At 41.5% G+C, this 24,820-nt stretch overlaps 1 protein-coding gene across 6 annotated transcripts in view; it reads right to left on the minus strand.

Annotated features, from left to right (window-relative positions):
* The window catches only part of ABCC5 (ATP binding cassette subfamily C member 5), a 64,280-nt gene that overhangs the window by 16,400 nt on the left and 23,060 nt on the right, over positions 1-24,820 (minus strand). For 2 of the 6 annotated variants that reach the window (XM_088132435.1, XM_088132434.1), the window contains exons 6-20: positions 20,292-20,525; positions 18,652-18,825; positions 17,291-17,438; positions 16,768-16,916; positions 15,696-15,803; positions 13,779-14,129; positions 11,985-12,056; positions 10,860-10,984; positions 9,363-9,435; positions 7,656-7,859; positions 6,756-6,899; positions 6,116-6,224; positions 5,488-5,672; positions 2,116-2,262; positions 1,670-1,799 (exon numbers count right to left, since the gene is read on the minus strand). In XM_088132435.1, the coding sequence (XP_087988561.1) occupies positions 1,670-1,799; positions 2,116-2,262; positions 5,488-5,672; positions 6,116-6,224; positions 6,756-6,899; positions 7,656-7,859; positions 9,363-9,435; positions 10,860-10,984; positions 11,985-12,056; positions 13,779-14,129; positions 15,696-15,803; positions 16,768-16,916; positions 17,291-17,438; positions 18,652-18,825; positions 20,292-20,525 (2,353 nt within the window). Of the gene's footprint in view, positions 1-1,669; positions 1,800-2,115; positions 2,263-5,487; positions 5,673-6,115; positions 6,225-6,755; positions 6,900-7,655; positions 7,860-9,362; positions 9,436-10,859; positions 10,985-11,984; positions 12,057-13,778; positions 14,130-15,695; positions 15,804-16,767; positions 16,917-17,290; positions 17,439-18,651; positions 18,826-20,291; positions 20,526-20,961; positions 24,787-24,820 lie in introns of those variants that run through there. The other 4 variants (XM_088132436.1, XM_088132437.1, XM_088132438.1 and 1 more) reach the window with 3 other exon arrangements.

Consider the following 24,820-nt stretch of genomic DNA (forward strand, 5'->3'; position numbering starts at 1 on the left):
ACCAGGCTGGGAAGACTGAATCTGCAATAGGCAAGCAGCTTGGTGTGAAGAAATCAACTGTGGGAGCAATAATTAGAAAACGGAAGACATACAAGACCACTGATAATCTCCCTTGATCTGGGGCTCCACGCAAGATCTCACCCCGTGGGGTCAAAATGATCACAAGAACGGTGAGCAAAAATCCCAGAACCACACGGGGGGACCTAGTGAATGACCTGCAGAGAGCTGGGACCAAAGTAACAAAGGCTACCATCAGTAACACACTATGCCGCCAGGGACTCAAATCCTGCAGTACCCCCCTGCTTAAGCCAGTACATGTCCGGGCCCGTCTGAAGTTTGCTAGAGAGCATTTGGATGATCCAGAAGAGGATTGGGAGAATGTCATATGGTCAGATGAAACCAAAGTAGAACGTTTTGGTCTAAACTCAACTCGTCGTGTTTGGAGGAGAGAGAATGCTGAGTTGCATCCAAAGAACACCATACCTACTGTGAAGCACGGGGGTGGAAACATCATGCTTTGGGGCTGTTTTTCTGCAAAGGGACCAGGACGACTGATCCGTGTAAAGGAAAGAATGAATGGGGCCATGTATCGTGAGATTTTGAGTGAACACCTCCTTCCGTCAGCAAGGGCATTGAAGATGAAACGTGGCTGGGTCTTTCAGCATGACAATGATCCCAAACACACCGCCCGGGCAACGAAGGAGTGGCTTCGTAAGAAGCATTTCAAGGTCCTGGAGTGGCCTAGCCAGTCTCCAGATCTCAACCCCATGGAAAGGAACCCCTTTGGAGGGAGTTGAAAGTCCGTGTTGCCCAGCGACAGCCCCAAAACATCACTGCTCTAGAGGAGATCTGCATGGAGGAATGGGCCAAAATACCAGCAACAGTGTGTGAAAACCTTGTGAAGACTTACAGAAAACATTTGACCTCTGTCATTGCCAACAAAGGATATATAACAAAGTATTGAGATGAACTTTTGATATTGACCAAATACTTATTTTCTACCATGATTTGCAAATAAATTCTTTAAAAATCAGACAATGTGATTTTCTGGATTTTTTCCCCCATTTTGTCTCTCATAGTTGAGGTATACCTATGATGAAAATTACAGGCCTCTCTCATCTTTTTAAGTGGGAGAACTTGCACAATTGGTGGCTGACTAAATACTTTTTTGCCCCACTGTATATACCAGATTACACCTGAAAACCCTAGATGGCAAGCTCGATTACAAGAAATGCTCACCCTGAACTTCTGGTAGACATCACAAGAACTGCTGTGATACACAATATCAACCTTCTGCTTCTGAGCAATTCGTATCTTTTCCCGGGCTTGCTAATTTCACTATCAGAGTTAGCAAAAGACTTGGAAGAGCCCATTTTATAAACAGGTTTTTGTAGTTTCCATAACATTCAGACAAATCAAAAGGATGCTATAGTAAAGAATAATGTAGCTCAGGGTTCAGTTGCTCCTGGTGTTATCTAAGTTTTCTTCTCTTCCTACTGTGAAATGTCTGTAGGAAGAACCCAATAAACTCAAAGAAACTGAAGAGGCTAAAAAGCAGATACTTGTTTAGCATGGAGTTCTGCAGTCTGGGGTTGCTCATGCTGGTCATTTTCTCTGGAGATTCCAGACTGTATTAGCACAAACAGATTACTAAATGAGAGTGTATTACCTTCATCCATATCTTTGGAGAATCTATTGAGAATCCGTCCTGTAGGTGTGGTGTCAAAAAATTTCATTGGGCTACGAAGAATCCGCCGGAAGAGCTCATCATGCAGCCTGGATGAGGCTCGTAACGTCCCCTGTAGTGGCCGTAACAGAGGACTGTTGGAACTAGGCATTTAGGAGTTTTAAAAGGAAGTTCACAAATCAGAAGGGACTGCAGTCCTCAGGAAGTATCCTTCCTCCCTTGCTATGCAAGAGAAGCCACCAAGAGAAAGAGGGTGAAAAGAAATATGCTACGAAAATCTTCCAACATATTTCTGAGATGACACCAAGTTATGGAAGGAGAAATCAGGAAATGAAGGCAGCTGCTTTCACTGAAACAATCTACTGTCTGGAACAGCAAGATAAGAGAGAGGAATTATTTTGTTCTCTCCTCCCCGCACAAATACCTACCTTGACAAAGACAACCCCACGAACAGCCTTCAGAATCAGCATGATGCCCATTGAGAGTGCATAAATGCCAGCATAGTAACGCATATGAGGGTTATCCTTCATACTGTTGCTCACCATGGTTTCATTCCCCAACATCAAAGTAGTGTTCTGTGTTTTTTTAAAAAAAAAACAAAGACCAATTTTGTGGTTAAGACAGAAATAGGATACACACTGGCCCATTTCACAGATGTGGCTAAGAAATCTGCACATAATATCTTGTCCATGATTTTGCCTGAATACTTAGAAGAATTAAGGTTGAAGATGACTACTACTGATATTCCTCACACTATGGAACTCCACTCAAACTTGCCCTTCTAGAATAAACCGTGTTTTAAACGAGAGCAACAGTTTCAATTTAATAGTCAGAGGCTCTTGACTACTTCAGGACATTTATTTAAGCCAAACCACCAAATCAGAATAGACTCCTTAGTTTCATTTTATTTTTAATTATTCCACTACTATAAAACCCACTTGATTCTAACATATTTTGACTGGCAATATCAGTCAAAGATATTAAGATCAGTCAAATCTCAAGTTTTAACTTGAGAACATTCTGTGTTATTAGAACCTACAGCATTCTCCATCCTTTTCCTTAACTCTTTCTAAATACAGGACCAACATAGTTGTCTCTCAGAAACCTGGTACCACTCCAGTATTAAAGCTTCCCCAGAGATAGTTATTAACATTTTGATTACTGGATCTCCAAACTAATTATGCACATGATCACTATCAGCTTAACTAAAAATTTTCCCAATCAACCGTGTATTAATCTTCCCAATTTAAATAAGTTACGTGTTTATTTGACTATAATATTGACCTATCTTACAGGGTTGATGCAAATATTACAACAAAAAGATAATCTGAATGTTCAGAACATTGTATAAATGCAAAGTATTAATGCCATGCTGACTGGCAGGAGATTTTGCTAAACTTACAGTGGGGCAAAAAAGTATTTAGTCAGCCACCAATTATGCAAGTTCTCCCACTTAAAAAGATGAGAGAGGCCTGTAATTTTCATCATAGGTATACCTCAACTATGAGAGACAAAATGGGGGAAAAAATCCAGAAAATCACATTGTCTGGTTTTTAAAGAATTTATTTGCAAATCATGGTGGAAAATAAGTATTTGGTCAATATCAAAAGTTCATCTCAATACTTTGTTATATATCCTTTGTTGGCAATGACAGAGGTCAAACATTTTCTGTAAGTCTTCACAAGGTTTTCACACACTGTTGCTGGTATTTTGGCCCATTCCTCCATGCAGATCTCCTCTAGAGCAGTGACGTTTTGGGGCTGTTGCTGGGCAACACGGACTTTCAACTCCCTCCAAAGGGGTTCCTTTCCATGGGGTTGAGATCTGAAGACTGGCTAGGCCACTCCAGGACCTTGAAATGCTTCTTACGAAGCCACTCCTTCGTTGCCCGGGCGGTGTGTTTGGGATCATTGTCATGCTGAAAGACCCAGCCACGTTTCATCTTCAATGCCCTTGCTGATGGAAGGAGGTGTTCACTCAAAATCTCACGATACATGGCCCCATTCATTCTTTCCTTTACACGGATCAGTCGTCCTGGTCCCTTTGCAGAAAAACAGCCCCAAAGCATGATGTTTCCACCCCCATGCTTCACAGTAGGTATGGTGTTCTTTGGATGCAACTCAGCATTCTCTTTCCTCCAAACACAACGAGTTGAGTTTAGACCAAAACATTCTACTTTGGTTTCATCTGACCATATGACATTCTCCCAATCCTCTTCTGGATCATCCAAATGCTCTCTAGCAAACTTCAGACGGGCCCGGACATGTACTGGCTTAAGCAGGGGGACACGTCTGGCACTGCAGGATTTGAGTCCCTGGCAGCGTAGTGTGTTACTGATGGTAGCCTTTGTTACTTTGGTCCCAGCTCTCTGCAGGTCATTCACTAGGTCCCCCCGGGTGGTTCTGGGATTTTTGCTCACCGTTCTTGTGATCATTTTGACCCCACGGGGTGAGATCTTGCGTGGAGCCCCAGATCAAGGGAGATTATCAGTGGTCTTGTATGTCTTCCATTTTCTAATTATTGCTCCCACAGTTGATTTCTTCACACCAAGCTGCTTGCCTATTGCAGATTCAGTCTCCCCAGCCTGGTGCAGGTCTACATTTTTGTTTCTGGTGTCCTTCAACAGCTCTTTGGTCTTGGCCATAGTGGAGTTTGGAGAGTGACTGTTTGAGGTTGTGGACAGGTGTCTTTTATACTGATAACAAGGTCAAACAGGTGCCATTACTACAGGTAACGAGTGGAGGACAGAGGAGCCTCTTAAAGGAGTAGTTACAGGTCTGTGAGAGCCAGACATCTTGCTTGTTTGTAGGTGACCAAATACTTATTTTCCACCATGATTTGCAAATAAATTCTTTAAAAACCAGACAATGTGATTTTCTGGATTTTTTTTCTCATTTTGTCTCTCATAGTTGAGGTATACCTATGATGAAAATTACAGGCCTCTCTCATCTTTTTAAGTGGGAGAACTTGCACAATTGGTGGCTGACTAAATACTTTTTTGCCCCACTGTATGTAATATTACTATGCAACCTAACATTTACTGACATGTGTTCATGTTCATTTGTTCAGTTAGAATGAAGACGTGGTGGTGATGATGTACCATCATGTTGTGAAGACAGATAAAAGCAGAGTCTCAGAGCATATTGCACTGTGCACAAAATGAACATGACTGTTCATGCACACAGCATGGCATGCACTAATTGTCTCCATGTCAATGTGACTATAGCACATGATGCCAGCATATTCTATAGGCAACGTATAGACGGCCTTGCTGCTGACACCACCTTCAAACTGAGGAGGCAGTCCATTACCAAGGCTATAAAAAGGATGTGTGGCTTCCACCTCAGGTGTTTAATGATTTTCAAAGCAGTCTAAACAAATTAGTAAGAAAAGGTTTCTCAAAGATTCTGAATTTTTAAAAAGCATGAGAAAAATGACTGGGAAACATCTACTACTGGGCTTTGCCTGTTCGGTCAGGAAAGATTTAACTAGACAATAAAGTCTGCTGTGTCTATCATGCAGTTCTCCCAGTTTTCTTGGGAAGTCTTCCTTTTTGGACCACAGATCCTACAAAGAGAAATCTTTAAAGCGTTCGCTTATAGGCTGCTTTGTCCTGGTGCCGTGCACTGGTTCTGTGAACCAGGATACTAGCTCCAGCGTACTGCTAATGCCACACCGTTTGTTCAATATCAGTTAACGCACATGACAACAATATTGTTTCCTTACTTATTTGCCAACAGAAGAGTGATCTTGGGACTTCTCTTAATCCAACAGCAATTCAAAGATACTGTTACTCTTACCCCACTGCCTTGTTTGATCCAGTAGCTCAGCCACCAGTTGCTGAAGGCAGTACTGCCCACATTCAATATAAAGAGTGCCATGATGATCAGAAAGGCAACTGGGCCTCCAGCTGCTTGGATGTAGACCCCATAAACCGACCAGGGGACAGAACCTTTGCCCTTCTCTTCCAACTGCATGAGCTGAACTAAAGGACACATATGGACAGAGGAGGAGGATAAGCAGACAGAATTCAACAAATGCAATCTATACTAGATGTACTGCTAAGCAATTCTTATACAAAGTTCTCTGAAAATGTTTATATACATGGAGAGTATACAAATGTAGCAAACCAAAATCTCCTAATAGGCTAGAACTAAACTTTGGTTAAATTTTCCCACACTTGGGAAATCATGACTTAAATTACTCTAAGTTCTTGCTTGGAATCCTTTGCTCATCTTGTAGATGAAAAACTACTCTCAAGGAAGCATACTGCTTCAAAATTAGCACTAGTCTTTGAGGGTGAAGAAAAGGCAAGACCTAATCTGAGCTCAGATCCACTAAAATCATCTGGAACCTACTGAATTGTAACAGAATACTTGCATACACACAAGGTGGGTAGAAATTAAATTTGTATTTTTGGGTGACAACCTGTACCTTCTTCCTTCTTGACTACTTTCTCTTTCTTCACAGATCCTGTTTTGGTGCCTTTCTCCGGGTGTCTTTTCAATGAGCTATTTGCATTCTTCTTTAAGTTAATCTGCAAAAGGGAGAGGAGGTAACTGAGATTCAGCCTACCTCAGCTTTGCAAGGAAAACTTCATAAGCATATTGCCTGGGGGGGAGGTCATGGCTAAAGACTTCATAAATGGATGTCCCATATACTAGGACTGCCATTTTCAAGACTGGCTTCAGTAGAAACCTCCCTCTCTTTCTGCCAGCCACTGAGTAAAAACATGGATTATGTTTTGTTTTATTTGAACGGTTGTTTATCATATCTTTGTTCTTTTATATGCACAACTGTGAGAGCCAAGTGAAGGGCCAAAAGCAAGATAAAAATATTAGCAGCGCTGGCTGGTGATTCCCAGAAGTCAGAAGCTTACCCAGCCTTCTTCTTGTCAGATTTTCACAAGCATGTGGAAACCTGGTTGGTCCAGAAGACACATTACAAGCTGATATGGTAATTTTGCTATTACAGGAATGGTTGTAATAATACATTATTGGGCTTTAGGATAATGTACATATGACTTTATTTTTGCTTAGGGCAAGAATCCTAGCACAGAAATAAATACCTCAATGTGTGGTGTTTCTCCCAGCTGCAAGCTATTGAAAATGGCTGCATAGTCACCATTCAGATTCATCAAGTCTTCATGGCTTCCTCTCTCTGTGATACAACCTTCTTTCATGAAAATCACTTCATCGCAATCCACAAGGTACTGAAGCCCAATTAAAAGAAGAAGAATGTTCATGGTGAGGTGGACTGATCATTCATTTATTCATTCATTCAGTATGGCCACCCATTCACCATGCAACTCCCATGCGCCACGGGATTTACTCTTCCTAAATCCCACCCATTTTCATTTTTCTTATACTAGTCACTATCACAGTCCTGCAAGGCAGAAGAGATGAATAACACATTGGATTATGTACAAAAGAAATATTTTCATCTCTTCATCTTGAGCCAGCTTTCTGTCTCTTCAGCAGAGCACTTCATGCTCATGTTAAGTAAGCCACGAGATTTTTCTAAACTTGGAAGCACCCACTCCTATAGCCTCTTATCATATCGAAAAATTCTTCCCACCTTTCCACCCTATGATAACTTCGGATATAAGCAGTCCATATGCACCAAAAGTACAGAATATACATTTTTATATCAGTAAACAGATTATTTGCTTTTCCTTCTCACTCTTTGCTGCTTTCAACTCTCAAATACACTTACGTCATAATCCTCTGCAGTTATTTTCTCTGTAAAGCAGCAACCCAATTATACTGGTACTGAAGCCCAATTAAAAGAAGAAGAACGTTCATGGTGAGGTGGACTGATCATTCATTTATTCATTCATTCAGTATGGCCACCCATTCACCATGCCAAATTAAGAGTTACTCTGGACAGCAGAAGTCCCAATCACCCACATTTTTCAGCCAATAAAATCCTGAGCAGAACAGGGCAGCAGCAGACATTGTCAGGGTACCTGGAGCTGGTGTGTAATAAAAATAACTGTTTTGGACTTTAGGTGCTTCCGGATTGCACTGTTGAAGATGTGGTTTCCAACGTGGGCATCCAAGGCACTGAGGGGGTCATCAAGGATGAAAATGCTCTTGTCGCTGTACAGTGCACGGGCAAGGCTGATCCGCTGGCGCTGTCCCCCACTCAAGTTTGCACCCCGCTCACCAATCTGAATAAAACATGCCTTGTTAAAATATTTGTTTGGGCATCACTTAAGGCACAGCAGACCTTTTTTATTCCTTACTTATCAATACTGCCATTTGTCCAAAGATTCAAAGCAGCGTTCAAATAGAACAGGATTCAAATAACTCAGGCCTAACCTGAAACCATTTACTGAATTTGAAAGCAAAGATTCAAAACTCAGTTCCGTACAGGGTCAAACTACCTAGTAGTGTAGCCTATTGAAATGTATCCATCCTGTTATTTATTTAAAGAATGTGTATTTAAAGGATTTTGAGACAAAGCTTCTTAACATAAAATTTAAAAACAACAGAAACGTAAAATATAATTAACTGAAACAGCAGATACCCATTTAAAAGAACAGCAACAATAATCAGTGGACGGGCATCCACTGATTTCAATACAGTTACATGATTTTGCAATTAAATTGAGATGAGAAGCAGAGAGTACATCCAAGCAACACTCACTTGCGTTTAATCAATTATTGGAAAGTCTCTTCAACTACCTTCTGACCCTAAGAAATTAACAATGAAATGAAAACCATCGTCCTAAAAAGCTGAACGGGGTAAAATAAACATTTCAAACACATTTAAAGAAGAAATTTTTTTACTACCTAAACACCTACAAAGTTGGAGTTAGCCCTTGCTTCTTTGGGAGGAAATTGTTCAATCTAGCGGGTGCCATTCAAAAAGCCCTATACAATATTCCCATCAATTGAACTTAATTTGAAACAAGAAGTAGAACCCGTTCCTTCCAGCAATGTGATGGAATGGAATTATGAAGGCCAAGCTCAGGGAGATAAACATATTCTTAGCTCGCCAGAGCCCCGTGGGAGGAACAAGAGGATGAGACTGGCACCTCCCTAAGGAATTCACACTGTTGTGGCTGGAGGACTTTGGGAACTGGGGTTTTAGTCTGGGAAGATTCTTGCTACAGGTTGTAGCTAATAAACATAGCTGGACTGAATTGGCATTGTCTCTTGGAGTTCCTTGGGCTAGGCCTGACATCATGTGAATTCCTCAGGGAGGTGCCAGTCTCATCCTCTTGTTCCTCCCATGTGGTTCTGGTGAGCTAAGAAAATATTTATCTCCCTGAGCTTAGCCTTCATAATTCCATTCCATCACAAGCAAGCAACCTTTCCTTTAACAACAAATACCTTACTAAACTCACCACTCACTAAAGGCACCTACCTTTTGTGCAGAGAGGAACACAACGGTGGGCACAACACTAGTCTGAGAGTTCTCTCCTTGAAGTACAACACAGATGTACTTGCCCTGATTGTTATTTTGTTAATTAACCATGAAATCATTAATGACATGGCAAGGTAAACAGCTCCTATATTTTAGAGTCTTATTACATATTCAGAGCAATTAAAGATGTAATGAAGTTAACAAGCAAAGCTGTTCATCAATGCCCAAGTATGTCACATGTTTTCCTTCCACAGATGGGCCTCCTAGAATTGTGGGCTGATACTGTCAAGCAAGATTCTTACCTCAGTCAGATCCCCGTTTGGCAGGATAGCCAGATCAGGCCGGAGACAGCAATCATTCAACACCATGTTGTACCTAAATATATATGTATAGATGGATACACATATTTTAAAAAGCAGTTAACAACAGAACACTTCCAGGTTAATTGGGACAGTAATTCCTCCCCCATAGCATTTCCCAGGGCCTGTTCAAAGAGTGAAAGGCAGATTTAGAACATCCATCTCAGACATACGTCTATGACATTGGGGCATTTAGAAATTTATCTGGTTTCACCCCAGGTAGAATTGTGACTGTTAGGCCAATTAAATAATTGCTTTGACATAGATATGTGCCTGGCAAGCACAACAATGGGCACCAAAGACAGTGACTGGCTAAAAACTGATTTGTAAAGTCAATTGCATTTTCAGTGATATAGTTATCAGGCTGCCTCTTACCTAATGCTGTATTACAATTTGGCATTACATATATTTCTCTTCCGTCCCCTTATGTAGCCAAGGAGGAAAAATCCTGCCAAGTTTAGCTCTGATTTTTTGGGTGCATGTCTTCAAGTCAGTGTTGACTCCTGGTGACTGCCTGGACAGTTCCCTGCAGTTTTTCTTGGCAAGATTTTCAGAAGTGGTTTGCCGCTGCCTGCTTCCTACAGCTGAGAGGGAGGGACTGGCCCAAGGTCACCCAGCTGGCTTTGTGCCTAAGACAGGACTAGAGCTCACGGTCTTGTGGTTTCTAGCCTGGTGTCTTAACTACTACACCAAACTATCATTAGATCTGACTTAGTATTTAATATTTTTATTTCTTAAGGGCTTATATTAAAGACAGTACAAGACCTATTTTCCCCAAAACAATCCTGCAAGATAGGCTGGGCCGAGAAAGAATGACTCACCCACAGTCACCCAGGGAGCTTCTGCAGTTCAGGGTGGACTTGAAACTGGGCCTCCTCACTCCTAATCCAATACCTTCAACACTACACCACATGGATTCTCATTGGTTTTTCAGTGATTCCTACCAAATTCTTATCTATGCCCAAAAATAGCGTTTGAAAACCTACTCCATTTTGTTGAACAACTGAATTGGTTCTGGTTTGGTAAGCAGCTCTAGTTTGGTTAAAACCACAATTCCTATGATGTACTGTACTGAAATAATAAGCCAGGAACTGGAGAAAATCAGGGTTTAAAGATTTTCTCCTGGTTGAAAAGGAGGACGGAAGATACTTGGCTCCAGTATTAGTTCAGGCTCACTGAATCTCGTATACTTAATGCTAAAACATGGCTCTATGTTACACAAGGCCTGGTTCAATGTTCTATTTCAATCCAGCCAGCCAAGATTAAAAGCAGGACGCTCACACAGTAAGGGGAGTATAGACATGGAATCACAGTCTCATTACCAGACACAAGCTGTCCATCCAAAACAGCTGCAAGATCAGTTCAGGAACAGCCTCCACCCAGCAGCCTTTCCCCACCTGTATCACAGAGAGCAAGTGCAGGAAACTCCAACTGACAGACCTTTCTTCCTCAAACTCCTTTCCAAAAAGGATGTTGTCTCTAAGTGTGGCATTGAGAATCCAGGCCTGCTGGGCCACATAGGCAAATGTCCCATCGACGGAAATGCTGCCTTCCAATAAAGTCATCTGAAACAGCAGAAACAGGTCTATCAATGATACTGCCCCAAAGTCTTGTACAGAAATTCCCTCCCCTCCCTCTCAGACTCTTCTTTCCCTCCCCCCCCCCAATTCTGGAGGTAGACTAAACTACGACATCCTAAAATGCATTCCTGTGGAACCGCATCTTTATAGCCCTTTGGAAACCCAATAAGATGGTGGAGGACTAGATATCCAGAGACAGGCTGTTCCATTGAAGGGGGCCATCACAAAGAAAGCTTGCCCCTGGATTCTCTGCAGATGGCATTCCCTCAAAGCACTGTCACAGCCCAAAGAGCAAGCTTGGAAATGCTAGTAGATTGGGGTGCACCACATGCCAAAGCACCCTCTGGGTGTGGTGTTACCAGGTACCTCCTCCGCCTAGACCGAGGCCTCCCCAATCAGCATGCAGGCTAGGCAGTGCAATGGGTCACCTGGGCCACAGGATGACGCTCCCATACTTTGTAAGAGTGAATGATTTGCAAGTAAGCAAGAAGCCTCTCCCAGGCTGGCCAGCACATCACTGGTGCAGCTGTGCACACTCAGCTGGGAGAGATTTAAACAACATTACTGCTGCATCTCAGTTGCTGGAAGCAACTTTGGCATCTGGTCCTTACAATTTAAAGGGAAGGTAGCTTCCTTGTGCTATCAAGGCTTGGGAGGAGGGAGAATTTCACAACGGAATATAATTAGTTATGTCTGCCAAATGGCACTAGGAAAACCAAACTGATTTGCTGTCAACTTTAATATGGTTCTTAAAAACAGGGTTAAAAAAAATCTGAAGTAGATTTTGTACAGAATTTTCTATCAAATCCTGAGGACCCAAAAGGCACTCTGATCGCATCCTCTCTTCCTGATTTCACTGAACAAGAAGAGTCAATCCAGGGAAGGTGGTCAACCAGCATCTTTTGTCACAGCCAAAGAACAAGCAAGGAAATAAGAACCAACAGCTTAGAAAAAATATGCTTTTAAAAAAGTAACGGTATCTCACCTGTCCCAAAATGGCTGAAATGAGTGAGGTTTTCCCACTCCCCACGCTGCCACATATCCCAACAAGTTTCCCCTAGATTGGACCGGCAAAAGGGAAAAAAAAGTTAGTGCCTGAGGAAGCACGCTAGAAAGTAACGCGATTGACAGCCCAAATATTTAATACACATTAAACAGAATCCAATTACTGTATGTAACATTAGTGGATGATGAGATCATTCACTGCAGCACTGAGCATAAAGCATTTTAGGCTCAGGCCACCAGCTGTCAATGTCTCCTTGAAGGAAAGACTACACTAGATGGATAGCAAAATCCTGTGGAGATTTACTTAAGAACCAAGTCCTCCTGCACTCAGACAAGTGGACTTCCAAAGATACTGTTGAAAGGGAGGCAATTTCAGCTCTTCCTTTATTATATACACGGCTTGAGTTGTTTGAAGTTATGTGGAACAGAGGTCTTTTCATAAATAAATAAATGAAAATGCAGCCGCCTGATATTATCAGTGTTAATTTGTGATAAGACTGTTGCTCCAGCATCTCTTTGCTACATGCCTAACTTTCTGAAAGATAAATATTTCATTGTGCTGAAAATATTTTTCCTACACAAAGGACCAATTTGTCCTTATGTTCACTTGCCAGTTCTTTCCCTCAGCTGGCAAACAGCTGGCTCTGACAGTGCTCTTCAACCTTGGCAACCGGAAGATGGGTGGATTTCAACTCCCAGAATTCCCCAGCCAGCATGGCTGGCTGGGGAATTCTAGGAGTTGAAGTCCACCCATCTTCTGGTTGTCAAGGTTGAGGAACACTGGTATAAACAATCCATCGCTACATTCAAGGTCTGAGAGCAAGCACAGTGTGTCCTGTGCTCGGGGCCTAAACCAGTGTTTCTCAACCTTGGGAACTTTAAGATGCGTGGACTTCAACTCCCAGAATTCCCCCAAAGTCCGCACATCTTAAAGTTCCCAAGGTTGAGAAACGCTGCCCTAAACTAACATGCAACCATTGTGTGCTAACTGCACAGGCCAGAGAAAGAAAGGGGTCAGCAGGTGCATTCCACACTTAGCAAGAAGCCCAAATGAACACAGTGTGCTAATGCACTGCAGTCCATATTAAATGACTCCCGTTACTCTCTGTAAACATATAGCGGTCAACAAAGCTCTAAAAATAAAAGAGGAACACAGCAACAAAAATAAATTCAAACAGAAAAGGAAACAAAAACACTCCCCTCTACACAAAACACATCGTTTGGGACATATATACAAATGCATTTATGTTAATGAGAGATTTTAAACTTTCATATCCAATTTGTTACCCGTAAAGACCTTTGTGGAGAAGGAAGAAATCCATTATTATTTTGTTCACATATATAAAAAATGGAACCCAAAAGTGTATAAAACAATATTTAAGTATATGTTCCACAAGTCTTTGCTGTGCCTTCATTTTCAACCAAAGCTATTTTCCTTGCTTTGAAATACCAGTGACTTCCCACCCCACTCCATGTACTTTAGTTTCCAGTTTTTTCTTATAGTTCATAAATCCCTTGCCTTAAACCATTTTATATGAGCTAGGGAAAACAGACAATATGGTAAAACTAAACTAGCACTGCTAATTAAAGACCACCAAGGCATTTTCCCAAGTTACTCATAGTCAATCAAAATTAATCATAAGGGACTTTACCACCACAATACCTCCAAAACAATCTAGAAAGCCTTTTATTAATATACAAATTCAAGGGAGAATAACTTTCTAGCTGAAACGAGAGAGAGATGGGGTGGGGTGGGGGGAAACCATCTCCTCACCTTCTCGACTTCCAGGTCGATATTGTAAAGAACCCTCTGCAGCCGGACGTTCGCGAGCTGGATGCGTTGGTTCTCCTCCTCGGGGCTTGGGGGGTCATCGCTATCCACTAAAAGATGGCCTTTCTGCTCAGTGAACATGGTCTGCCGTCCCTCATGCTGCTGCAGCTTCATCTTCTCTTTCCTGCTCGTGGCCGTCTTGCCTTTTTTCATTTTAGGGGTCATCTTGGGTGAGCTCTGGACACTAGCATGGGAGGATTCCCAGGCTAAGGTGGCATTTTTCATCTCTATGGCTGCGTGAGGACTGGCTGGTTTTTTCTTTACCATATGAACCTCTTCCATTAGAAACAAACTCTGATAGGAGTTGTGAGAGAGGTGCAAAGATGAGACACCTGGTCAAGACTGAGGGGGGGACAAGTCTATGGCACACTCACGCAGCAAAACACATCAGGCTATACAGTGCGAGGAAGCTGAAGAGCAAAAGGTAGCTCATTAGTGAAAACTAACTCCAGGTCCTTAAAAGGGGCCTGGTTACCCACGAATGCAGTGGTCCTCAGACAGAGAGACTTAGACTCTGGATCCATTTTGCAGATTAGAAATTTTGCATACTGGAAACACCGCAAGCTTAAAAGGGTGAGAGCATTTCTTAACCAAGGTTTGGAAAAGGCTCAATTCTCTGCTGCACAAAAATCAGGCACCTAGGGATTTGACCATCTATTACCATTGAGAACAAAACAGCATCATTAAAAGCCAGAGCCTCTATGTCATGTTTTCCACCACATCCGTCTGTTCAAAAATATTCTCAGGCAGTTCTGCAGTATTTGTTCCAACAGTTTACACAGAAAAACCAAAAACAGTTTGAGTTAGTTAAACAAGTATTTCCAAAGATACTTATTTCTTTAATGACTCCCGTCCCCGAAATAATTATGGGAATTGCACTGAAATGATCCACAGATAAGCAATCTATAAGCCTCTGTCCTAAGAGACAATATTACTGGTTTTCTCTGAAGCATTCCTCTTTCCCTACCTTCTCTTGACTAAGATTTAGCATCCTGCATATTTCAAAATGATAATGTTGTTCTCACCAACAATTAAAAAAAAAAATTATTCCACTGGCCTAAATGACTTGCTTGCTGATGGAATTCCTGCGTATTCAAATGACAAACCTAAAAGCAATTTACAATTCAAAGCATATATACAATGCCTTCATGCAATCTCAGGTAGATAATTCTGCTGATAACATAGTTCTACAGTGAAAAAAAAAGTTGGACATTAGCTAGTTCAAGCACAGTGAGAGAGGAATTGCAAACATTCAGAAACTGAGAGAAAAATGAAAATTGAAGAGCACATCTCAGTTGGGCTGTTCCCAATATTTTCCAGGTTATGTTCTGAAATGCACTTTAAAGTAATTGTGACAAGAACGAGGCCGATCAGCCAGCTTTCCATCTGAATGAACTACGCATGCTAGAATCTTCAGCAACTCACAAGAGTTCTACTGTAGACAAGCAAATATGGAAAAGCTTTTTTTTTTTGAAAAAAATATGAAAACCACTGCCAAGCAATTTGGTACTATACGCTACCATAAGGCATGCTGTAGGTTGCATTCTACAAGACTGTGCATGCACGTATCATGCTTCATTTCCATGCTTTAAATTTATTTTTAAAAGGCTGCAATCCTATCCTCTGACTTGGTAGTAAATTGAATGCAATTAATTACTAACATTAGGGATGTTAGTATTTTACAGCAAAATGGCCACATTTGCAAGCTTTCACTAATAAGAATTTCAGGGTGTTTAGATCATGCTCCTTGTGGTGAGAAAAGAGTGATGAAGGTAGCAAGATATTTAATATGTGAATATTTTAGAATATGCAAAAGACTCCAACCAACTAGTAAAACACAGCAAGGCAAAGATGACTCACTTTAAATCTATCAGCTGCAACAGATGCTTCAGACAAGGACTTCACAGAAAACGGAGTGACTTTCAAAGCAAAGGTCATGGAATTGAATACTGTCACCACTGTAAAAGCCTGAAACACAGATGGAAATAGCCATTTTTGACTGCAGCAGCAATCATAAGCCCTACATAAATCCAAGAATTTATACCTAATCAACAACAGTGACAATATTCTTTCAGGTTAAAAATAAATATTCGACAGATTGCAGGTGGATAGAAGGAAGAGAGAAGAGGAAATTATATTTTGCTCCAGAAGTTCCAAGCTTTTGTGTTTTCATTGTTTTGAGCAGAAGGTCAAAACTTGATTGTACTTCTGTGCTCTTCCTCTAGGATAGATAATAATCTACCAACTGCTAACAAGAATAAAAGGAACTAGGTATCACTCAGCTGATGACTCAGATGATTTTCTTTCTTCCTGGAAACTAGTAATAGGAGGAAGATCATAGCTGGACTTGTTTTAATTCCTAATTATAACAAGTGTGGCAATCAGATTTCACATGGAAGTTTTTCATAAAACATGAATACTGTAGCATAAGTTTTTTTACAGGGTCAACAGTAGAATCCCCTTTTAGTTTAAGAACACTGAGCACTCAATTACATTTTTGGTACAGTCTATATACAGCAACAATGAAATGCCTCAAGCAGACATAGATATTCTTTCTTATTTTCAAATACTATTAAAGCCATAAGTCCACTTGGAATAATAAAAATTACAGGAAAGGGGGTCCTGCAGGAACATCCCAAAAAGATATCAGCTTTCCTCAACACCTACAACAATCAGAAACACAAAAGATGCTGACCACAGCTTACTATTGTACTGGAGTTTTTTCCTAGGTTCACTTTATTTCCCAGTTCACAAATGTCATTAATGATATCTTCATGAAGGACTAACCCTGCCCCCTGACAACTTTTCATGACACAGGAAAACGATATGCATATTTGTATCAGACCATGTGAGAAAAGTGTAGATGATCTCAAATTCATAAAGTTATCCCTTTCCATGTCTGAAGTGAATACCATCTGTTCCCAAGAATTACCTGAGCTGCTGTGAGATCATAGCCGAGGATCATATGAACAGAGAAGGTCACCACACTAGCTATAACAACAACGATGGGTGCCACTCCTACAGTGATACTCTGGAAGTATCCTGCACGCTCCAGAATTTTGCGTTCTTCCTCTCTGATTTCTGGGAAGGCAGGACACAAAGTAATTACCAGAAGATTAAGTTAATTCCAAGTTAACTGTGGTTTTGTCATCTGCAGGAACCACACCTAACAGCAGACTAAAATGAAAATGCAAAAGTTAGCATGATTTATACATTTTAAAAGAACTGGTTTGTATTCAGATTGGCCCTTCCTGCCAACAAAAATGCAAGGCCAATTTTATCCTATGATTAGCCATGCAAGTGTAGAAAAACCAAACAAATCTCCCTTTTGCATATCCAGTATTTGCAGCAGCCAGCAGTAGAGTACAGAGTTACATAGTACAACCATTTCATTGGCCAGAGAGGAGAGTAAAGGAAGACCCATGGATGAGACAATAAAGAAACAGGACACTCACTTTGAACAGTCTGAGAGAAGGCTTTCACCCAAGCATACATTTTGATGAATTTAATATAGTTAAGCACTTCATTCATTTTCTGGACACGCTCATCAGTTGCAGACACACATTTCCTTCTGAAATAAGCTGTAAAACGTGATGCAAACATCTGGAATCGAAGGAAAGATGGTATCAGCAGAACAAAAGGTGCAGATTCCTTCAGCCAACGAACAAAACACTGTCAAAAGCTTCATCTATTGGGTGAATTAGCTAATACCTAGAACAGTGTTTCTCAACCACAACAACTTTAAGATGTATGGACTTCATACTCCCAGAATCCCCCAGCCAGCATCCTGGCTAGGGAATTCTGAGCATTGACGTCTATGCATGCTGGCTGGGGGATTCTGGGAATTGAAGTCCATGCAAAGTTGCTGAGGTTCAGAAACACTGCCCTAGGAGACCAGCCCAGAGGAACTTTTCTCCTCAGACTGTGGATAAGAAAAATTGTCTCTTCGCTTCACCCTGAGCTCTGCTAGCTGCATTCCCAACATTTCTCAGCTTCTTCATCACTCTTGGGGATCCCTCTATCTCACACGCTATTTATCAGTTGGGTGGCATGGAAGGAAGAACATTCAGAAGCAATCATGATAGCTGTTCAAAACGCTGCAGTTTCTGAATTATTTTCATAGGCATTTCCTTGAATGAAGGATTTCTTTAAACTAGATTTGCCTGCTGGTATGCAGATGTGCAGCTGTCAGGCCCAGCCCAAGAAACAACGGTGAAACTGTCCATTTGAGTTAAGTCCCTTTATTTGCTTACACCTTATAGACTGAATCTCGCCAGACTAAATCTATACTCCTGCAACTAGTGGATATACCCTGGGAGATTCTAGGGAGCGGCTGTCCTGAACCTCTTTCTTTTCTCACCCCCCGCCCCCGCAGACTGTGTTGTCTTGTGCCTCCTCCCCGCTCCTGGTGGCCTTGCTCTCCATTGCTATCCCTCACATCGCCCTCCTCTTTGTAGACACATTCCATCACATCAGCCTAATTTCAGTTCTTACCACCATTAGCAGCAATTTGCATGCTTCCTTAGCAAGGGCCTGAAGACTATTTCAGCCCCACAACAACAAAGAAGTAAACCCACATGAACTATAGGGTAGCATAAGCAAAAAAAGATACATGGTTCAGTATTCTTGTGCTGAATTAATAGTCTGTTTAGGCAGTTAGTTTTTCTCAGTAATTTTTGAGATTATTTTGAATCCCTGCAGAGTCAGGCTGTAGCGTGAATAACAATATCCACTATATTCTGAACCCCGTTTTAGCACTCATCACAACTGCAATCCAACAGTGGTTTCACTTTTAAGTCGGTAGTTTTCTACTCACCATTGCTGGGTAGAAGAGGATGAAAACAGCTGAACCCAAGAAGCCGGTCGGTCCAAGAACAACAACATTGTAAACCATGCCAAGAATGGCAACAATAGGACCTCCAGCCAATAAGCTACCCACAGCCGCAGCTTCAAACATTCGCTGGCCATCATTGGAGCATACATTTATCAGCTGAAACATATACAGTGCAAATCAGAAATCATCCAGGGCAAAGGACAGAAATCGCTGTTAGCTTTGCTGTCTTCTATATTGTTTAGACCAATGTTGTCCAAACTTGGCCACTTTAAGATGTTGTTGTTGTTCAGTCGTTAAGTCGTGTCCGACTCTTCGTGACCCCATGAACCATATTGCACCAGGCCTTCCTGTCCTTCACTGCCTCCCTGAGTTTGCTCAGTTTCATGCTCATTGCTTCAGTGATGCTGTCTAACCATCTCATCCTCTGCCGTCCTCTTCTCCTTTTGCCTTCAATCTTTCCCAGCATCAGGGTCTTTTCCAAAGACTCCTCTCTTCGCATTAGGTGACCAAAGTATCTGAGCTTGAGCTTCATTATCAGTCCTTCCAATGAGCAGTCAGGGTTGATTTCCTTTAAGATTGACTGGTTTGACCTCCTAGCAGTCCAGGGGACTCTTAAGAGTCTTCTCCAGCACCACAGTTCAAAGGCATCAATTCTTCGGCGCTCAGCCTTCTTTATGGTCCAGCTCTGACAGCCATACATTACTACTGGAACTTTAAGATGAGTGGACTTCAGCTCCCAGAATTCCCCAGCCAGCCATGTCCACTCATCTTAAAGTGGCCAAGTTTGGACAACACTGGTTTAGACCAAACAGGTACAGGAAAGAAAAGCAGTGTACTATTAATAAAAGAAGCACGTTTAATAATTTAATAAAAATGGGGGGAGACCCCCCCCCAGGCTAATCGCAGTGTCTCCTCCCCAAGAGGGAGTTCACCACCATAAACAAGGCTGCCGGACGGCAGCACTCTGATGCATTAAGGGAGAAGAAGTGAGAGCGTACACAAATATGTAGCTTTAGCTCATTCTCCTCAATAAATCAATGAACAAGTGTAACGTTTTTGACTTATTTGTTTAATTGGGTTCTCTTTATCTAGTTTTAGGGCTTGTGTGGAGAACAGATCACGTTTTAGGTCATATTTATGCAGAAATATTGAAAATTCAAAAGGGTTCACAAACTTTTAAGCACCACTGTATTAGCAATTACCCACTGGGTACAAGTAAAGGTGTTAGTATGGATCTTTAAAGTTTGAAACAACTTAGGGGAGGCCATCTGAAGAACTCTCCCTCCCATTATGAATTTAGCTGTTATTTAGATCAGTAGAACAGATCAGCCCTTTTGAAGAAGCATTGCTGTCAGGCCTTGGCTATCTGGTGCTCAGAAGGGCTTCCGGCTATGGAATACTTTCCCCATGAGGTGCGTTTGGCTCCCCGTATTTAGAAAAATGGCAAAAATGACTTCTCTTTGCCAAGTGTTTAACTCTTGATTATATTGCAGTTAGCGGCACGTTCGCTATTTTATATACTGTTTTATTGCTGTATGGCCCCTTGAGTGCTGAAGTACGTGGAAAGGCAGGGTATAAATTTAACAATCAATAAAATGAGATCCAACATCATTTCAGCTTACCTCGCCCAAAGATTTCTCCTTGATATTTTTCAATCTGAGTATCTTCTTGAAAGCCATCGTAAGGATAGCTCCACGTAGCCTGACCCCAGTGCGATAGTTTAAAGCCCAAGTTAAAGCCAAAGACCAGGAACGCACTATTTCCGTCATTAAGAGGCCCAAAATTAACAACAGGCTGTACTGTAGGTTGGGCTCCGTTTGCTGAGTGTATTCAAGGAGATGTTTCACCACAAATGCCTACAGGAAGAAATGCAACACTGCATGAACACCCTAGCATGTCAGAGGAACCATTCAATTTTTTTTTTTTTATGTTAAGTTAGAAAAGAGGAGCCATTTGATTCTCAGGCAGGAATTTTTATTATTAATCAGAAGTCTTCTGAGAGGTAAGAACTGCAGGTATTACACAACACCCTGCTGAATTTCCAAAAGGAAATCAAACGTATCAAGCAATGGGGAATAATTTAGAATCTCCCAATCCTTTATGCTGCCCTGTGGCTGCTCCTTCACATATTGTCTAACTTAACATAAACCTGACAGTTAGCTGAAGCAATTCATCATCGCTGTAAATTTTATGATAATGTGTACTTATGCAAAAACTGAGCATATTACAAACATAAGACCTTTTTATTCTTTGTTTCAAACGTGCTTATTTGAGAAAAAGGAACAAATGTACCTACAGTTGAACTGGGGAAGAGTGTGAGAAGGACATTTTGCAAAACATTCCTGAAAATAAACATCAGCAGTTTAAAAGTAAAGAAAAGGACAAGCAGAAAAAGAAAAAAAACAAAAAATCAAATCAGGCGATACCAATTAAAAACAAAAAACAAAAACCAGCCCTCAACCCTCACCCCCCTGGCCTCCCTCCTTTTAAAGACAAAAACAATTTTACCTCAGGAATCACATTTCAAAACACCACCTGCAAAAAGAGAAAAACAGCCCCCAAGCCACAAATCCCCCACTCACGTGCATTGGCCAAAGGGACAGTGCAGTATTACAACTCAGGTTCAGGAGCAAGATTAAGTACTAATAAATGGGAAGCAGGAAACTTTTTATTTGCAAAAACAGTAGCATCTTATGAAAGTGAGAAGGAGCATGTCACAAACACTGTACAAAAGAAAAGAAAGGTACGGTGGAAAACGTACAATCGGCATGCACAACAAAACGTTACACAAGGCCTGAATCCAACTCTAGCTTCCAACACAAAATCGAGCTCACATTTCGCAAAGACACAAAAATTAAATATTACAAGAAAAAGCAGGATCAGTATTTGTTCACAAAGTCCAGAGAGGAGAGAAACATTTGTGGCTAATCGGGAAGGCTTCCGCGGCCAGATGTGCTCCCTTTTTGGTTTAATACAGCTTTGCTAAACGGAAGATTTTCCAGCTGGGCATTTCCAACAAGGACACCTAGAAATCCTGGAGCTTAAGGTTCTTTAATCAAAGGCAAGAAGTACTGTTGCCCACCACAAAAAATGTGAAAGGATGGAGATGCTTGGGGCAGATTTTCAGAGTCTGCAGGAAGTCCCCACAACTAAAACTGGCTTTGCAAATCACAGTTCTGGGCAAGAACGGGTGGAAAATCAAAGCTCTCAAGCAACGAGCAGAACTGCAAAGGCCCAGGATCAAGAGACAAGTTAAAAAGTGAAGGCAAGGCCCGTGAGGTAAGTCCTGAGGCAGTTGATTCTGAATTCCCAACTGAGAACTCATTCGGCGGTATGATTCCTCCCCTGAGTTTCCACGTGCACATGTTAACAGCCAGATGTCCATCATGTGCCCAAAGTGATCCAAAAAAAGACAAAACAAAACAAGCAAAAGAAGAACCTCACACAAATCTCTGATCACAGTACAAGAGCTCACACTCCAAGGTCACACTACGCCAGCTTGCTCCTCCATGGGCTTGGTTTTACTTTCTCTGCATCCGAGACACAACTGGCTATTGGCTGGTTCGCACTGTTTAGCAACAAGATTGTTGGCTTCTTTTCTAGGATCCAATCCATCAACTGAAATTAAGTCACTGGCAGAGCGAATAACCATTCTGTGCTCTACGTTCATAAGCTATGACCCAAGAGGCTGACAAGGGCTGCCAACATTTTCTCACAAACCAACGCCATACAGGAGGAAACGGCCCCGGGGGTAATATATGCAACATCGGCAGGAACTCTCTTCTACCGTAATAACTAGAGAGTAAGGGGGCTTTTGCACACAGAACCAGCAATTCCAGGGAAGAACAACAAAGTGGCTTAGGTTTTTTGGTGATAGATGTAAAGAAAGTACTTGTAGAAAGATTAAAAGGGGAAGAGAGACAATATATGCAATCTTAAAACATCGTTTTGGTTAAAATCATGACGAGAACACCAGCATATAGTTTCCATTTAAAAACATACAGCTACCCAAGACTAGCAGAAGCGTAGGAAATTATTCCTGAAACTATTAATGGTAGTAGCTGTCCTTAGCTGCCTGGCTGTCGTAAACATTCCCACAAATAAACGTCACCTTACCTTTCATCTTGGCGTTGGATTCTGCCCAGCTTGACTGTCTCATTCTGATCGCAGAATACAGCCATCCTGGAAATTCTAAAGAACAGCTTCTGTCATTGGCTCCACTACAGAGAAAATTCCCCCAATCCACATCCAGCATTTTACAGCAGAAAACGAGCTGTGACTGGAGTGAACCTGGAAGAGTGGGAGGCTTCCCTTAAATGGCTCTCCCAACCAATCCACCCCTTTCCCCCATCCCACAAGACCCTCTGCAAATGAGACCTCTGAGGGCACTTCACTCAACGCTTTGACTAGTTTTCCAACGAGAAACTAGACGTCCAACGGAAACCAAGGCAAGGTTGACAAGCCTTGGCCGGATGGAGTTAGAGGGCTTTGCTTGACCTGTTTAGAAAATGTACATAGGGGTGTCTCCTTTAAAAAAAATGAATCTCATGCTGATGCTGAGGGCTTTTAGAAGAATATACGCTGTCTCAATAGGTTGTGGGGCAAACCAGATACCAGACAAGAAATTTCTGAAACTACTTTGCTAAAAAAGAGGACAGACTGTTGCAAGTCTGGATATACAAGAAGCTTATGAACAACAGCACTTCTATTTTTAGGCATCATTAACACAAAGAATTGCAACCACCCCATTCTGCTACTTCCCACCAGAATTTTAGGTTTCTGGACCTTCAGATGAGAAAGGCAGCTTGCAAAAAAATCTTCGCTTTTATTTATCAGTGCAAAGGAGTAAATCAATACCCTCTTTTCCAGGCATCAATTCCACATGAAAATATATGCTTGGATCAAAAAGCAAACCAAACCAAACCACTGAAATTTCTGTAGAGACAGCAATCAAACTCCAAGGGTAGGGATAAGAATTCATCTCGTACTCCAAATAATGGAGTACCTTGAGAGTTCTTTTAAGTAACATGAATTCCTGGACAATGGAAGATGCATACAAATTATTGCATATATCCAAATCCAGGACAGACTGCATGCTATTCCTTCTTTCTTGTCCTGTATTTCAGACCTGATGGGTTGAAACAGTGCAGAATAAAGATGACAGTTCAGTTGCCCACTCTCTGCTAGAAGTAAGAGCATCCACAGGGCCCTGTAGTGAAACAATGACAGAAGCTCTTCTTGGGGGAACTGGTTCTGTTAAAACCTCATTCTTACTGACAATTAAAAGCATATCCAATGAAATTGCTTGTGAGAACTTTAATTCCCATAACAACAACAATAAAAAAAAATACTGAGAAAAACTATTTAATTCCTTCTTTATAAGCAATGCAAGCAAACTTTTCAGATTTAAGGATGGGATAAGATTGGGTTTTTTAAGAGACAGAAGACAAAACTATTTCAACATTAACCTCAGCTGTACTTACCCAGAGCATTGAACCTTCCCGCTTATCAGCACACTGAAATGTGTACTACAAGCAATAACACTGCTCCTACTCCTCAAGGGAAATTTGTAGAGAATAGATTTAGTCAAGATGTCAAAGAGTAAATTTTGCACAGCACGTGCAACAAACAGGCGAAAGAAAATGCTGTGAATATGAAGTCCTACATGCTGCGCTCTTCCTCATCAACCAACATTGCTAGGAGCAATCTAATCATGCCACTGGTACCTGTCCAACTGTGTTTTCACACAAGTTGAACAGCACTAGCTCTATCAACTCCTATGAACCCCAGTTCCTAGAAATCTTAAAATGTAACTTGTCACCAGCATTCAGTTCCATTTCTTGGAAAGAGAGATCCAAACAAGTAACTTACAACTGTATTCATAGATAATAGTAGTTTTAGCCCAGGAAAGTTCCTTGCCTCCCCCTCTCCAGCTACAGCCACTGATAGCAAGCAATAAAACCTTAGGTACACAAAAATCAAGAAAAAGGGAGGGAGGGAGAGAGGGAGGGAGGGAGAGAGGGAGAGAGGGAGGGAGGGAGAGTTTTAAAGCCTTTGGATTCCTGCAGCATTCTGGAAGGCCTATTTCTTCTCTGTAAGCTGGAAGGCATGTTTCTAACTAATCACAACACCTAGGAGTTCCTCTGCAATG

This window comes from Python bivittatus, unplaced genomic scaffold, assembly GCF_059951505.1.
Source record: "Python bivittatus isolate LINGU-HERP-01145 unplaced genomic scaffold, Pbiv_v1 ctg000980_np1212, whole genome shotgun sequence".
Classification (NCBI taxonomy): domain Eukaryota; kingdom Metazoa; phylum Chordata; class Lepidosauria; order Squamata; family Pythonidae; genus Python; species Python bivittatus.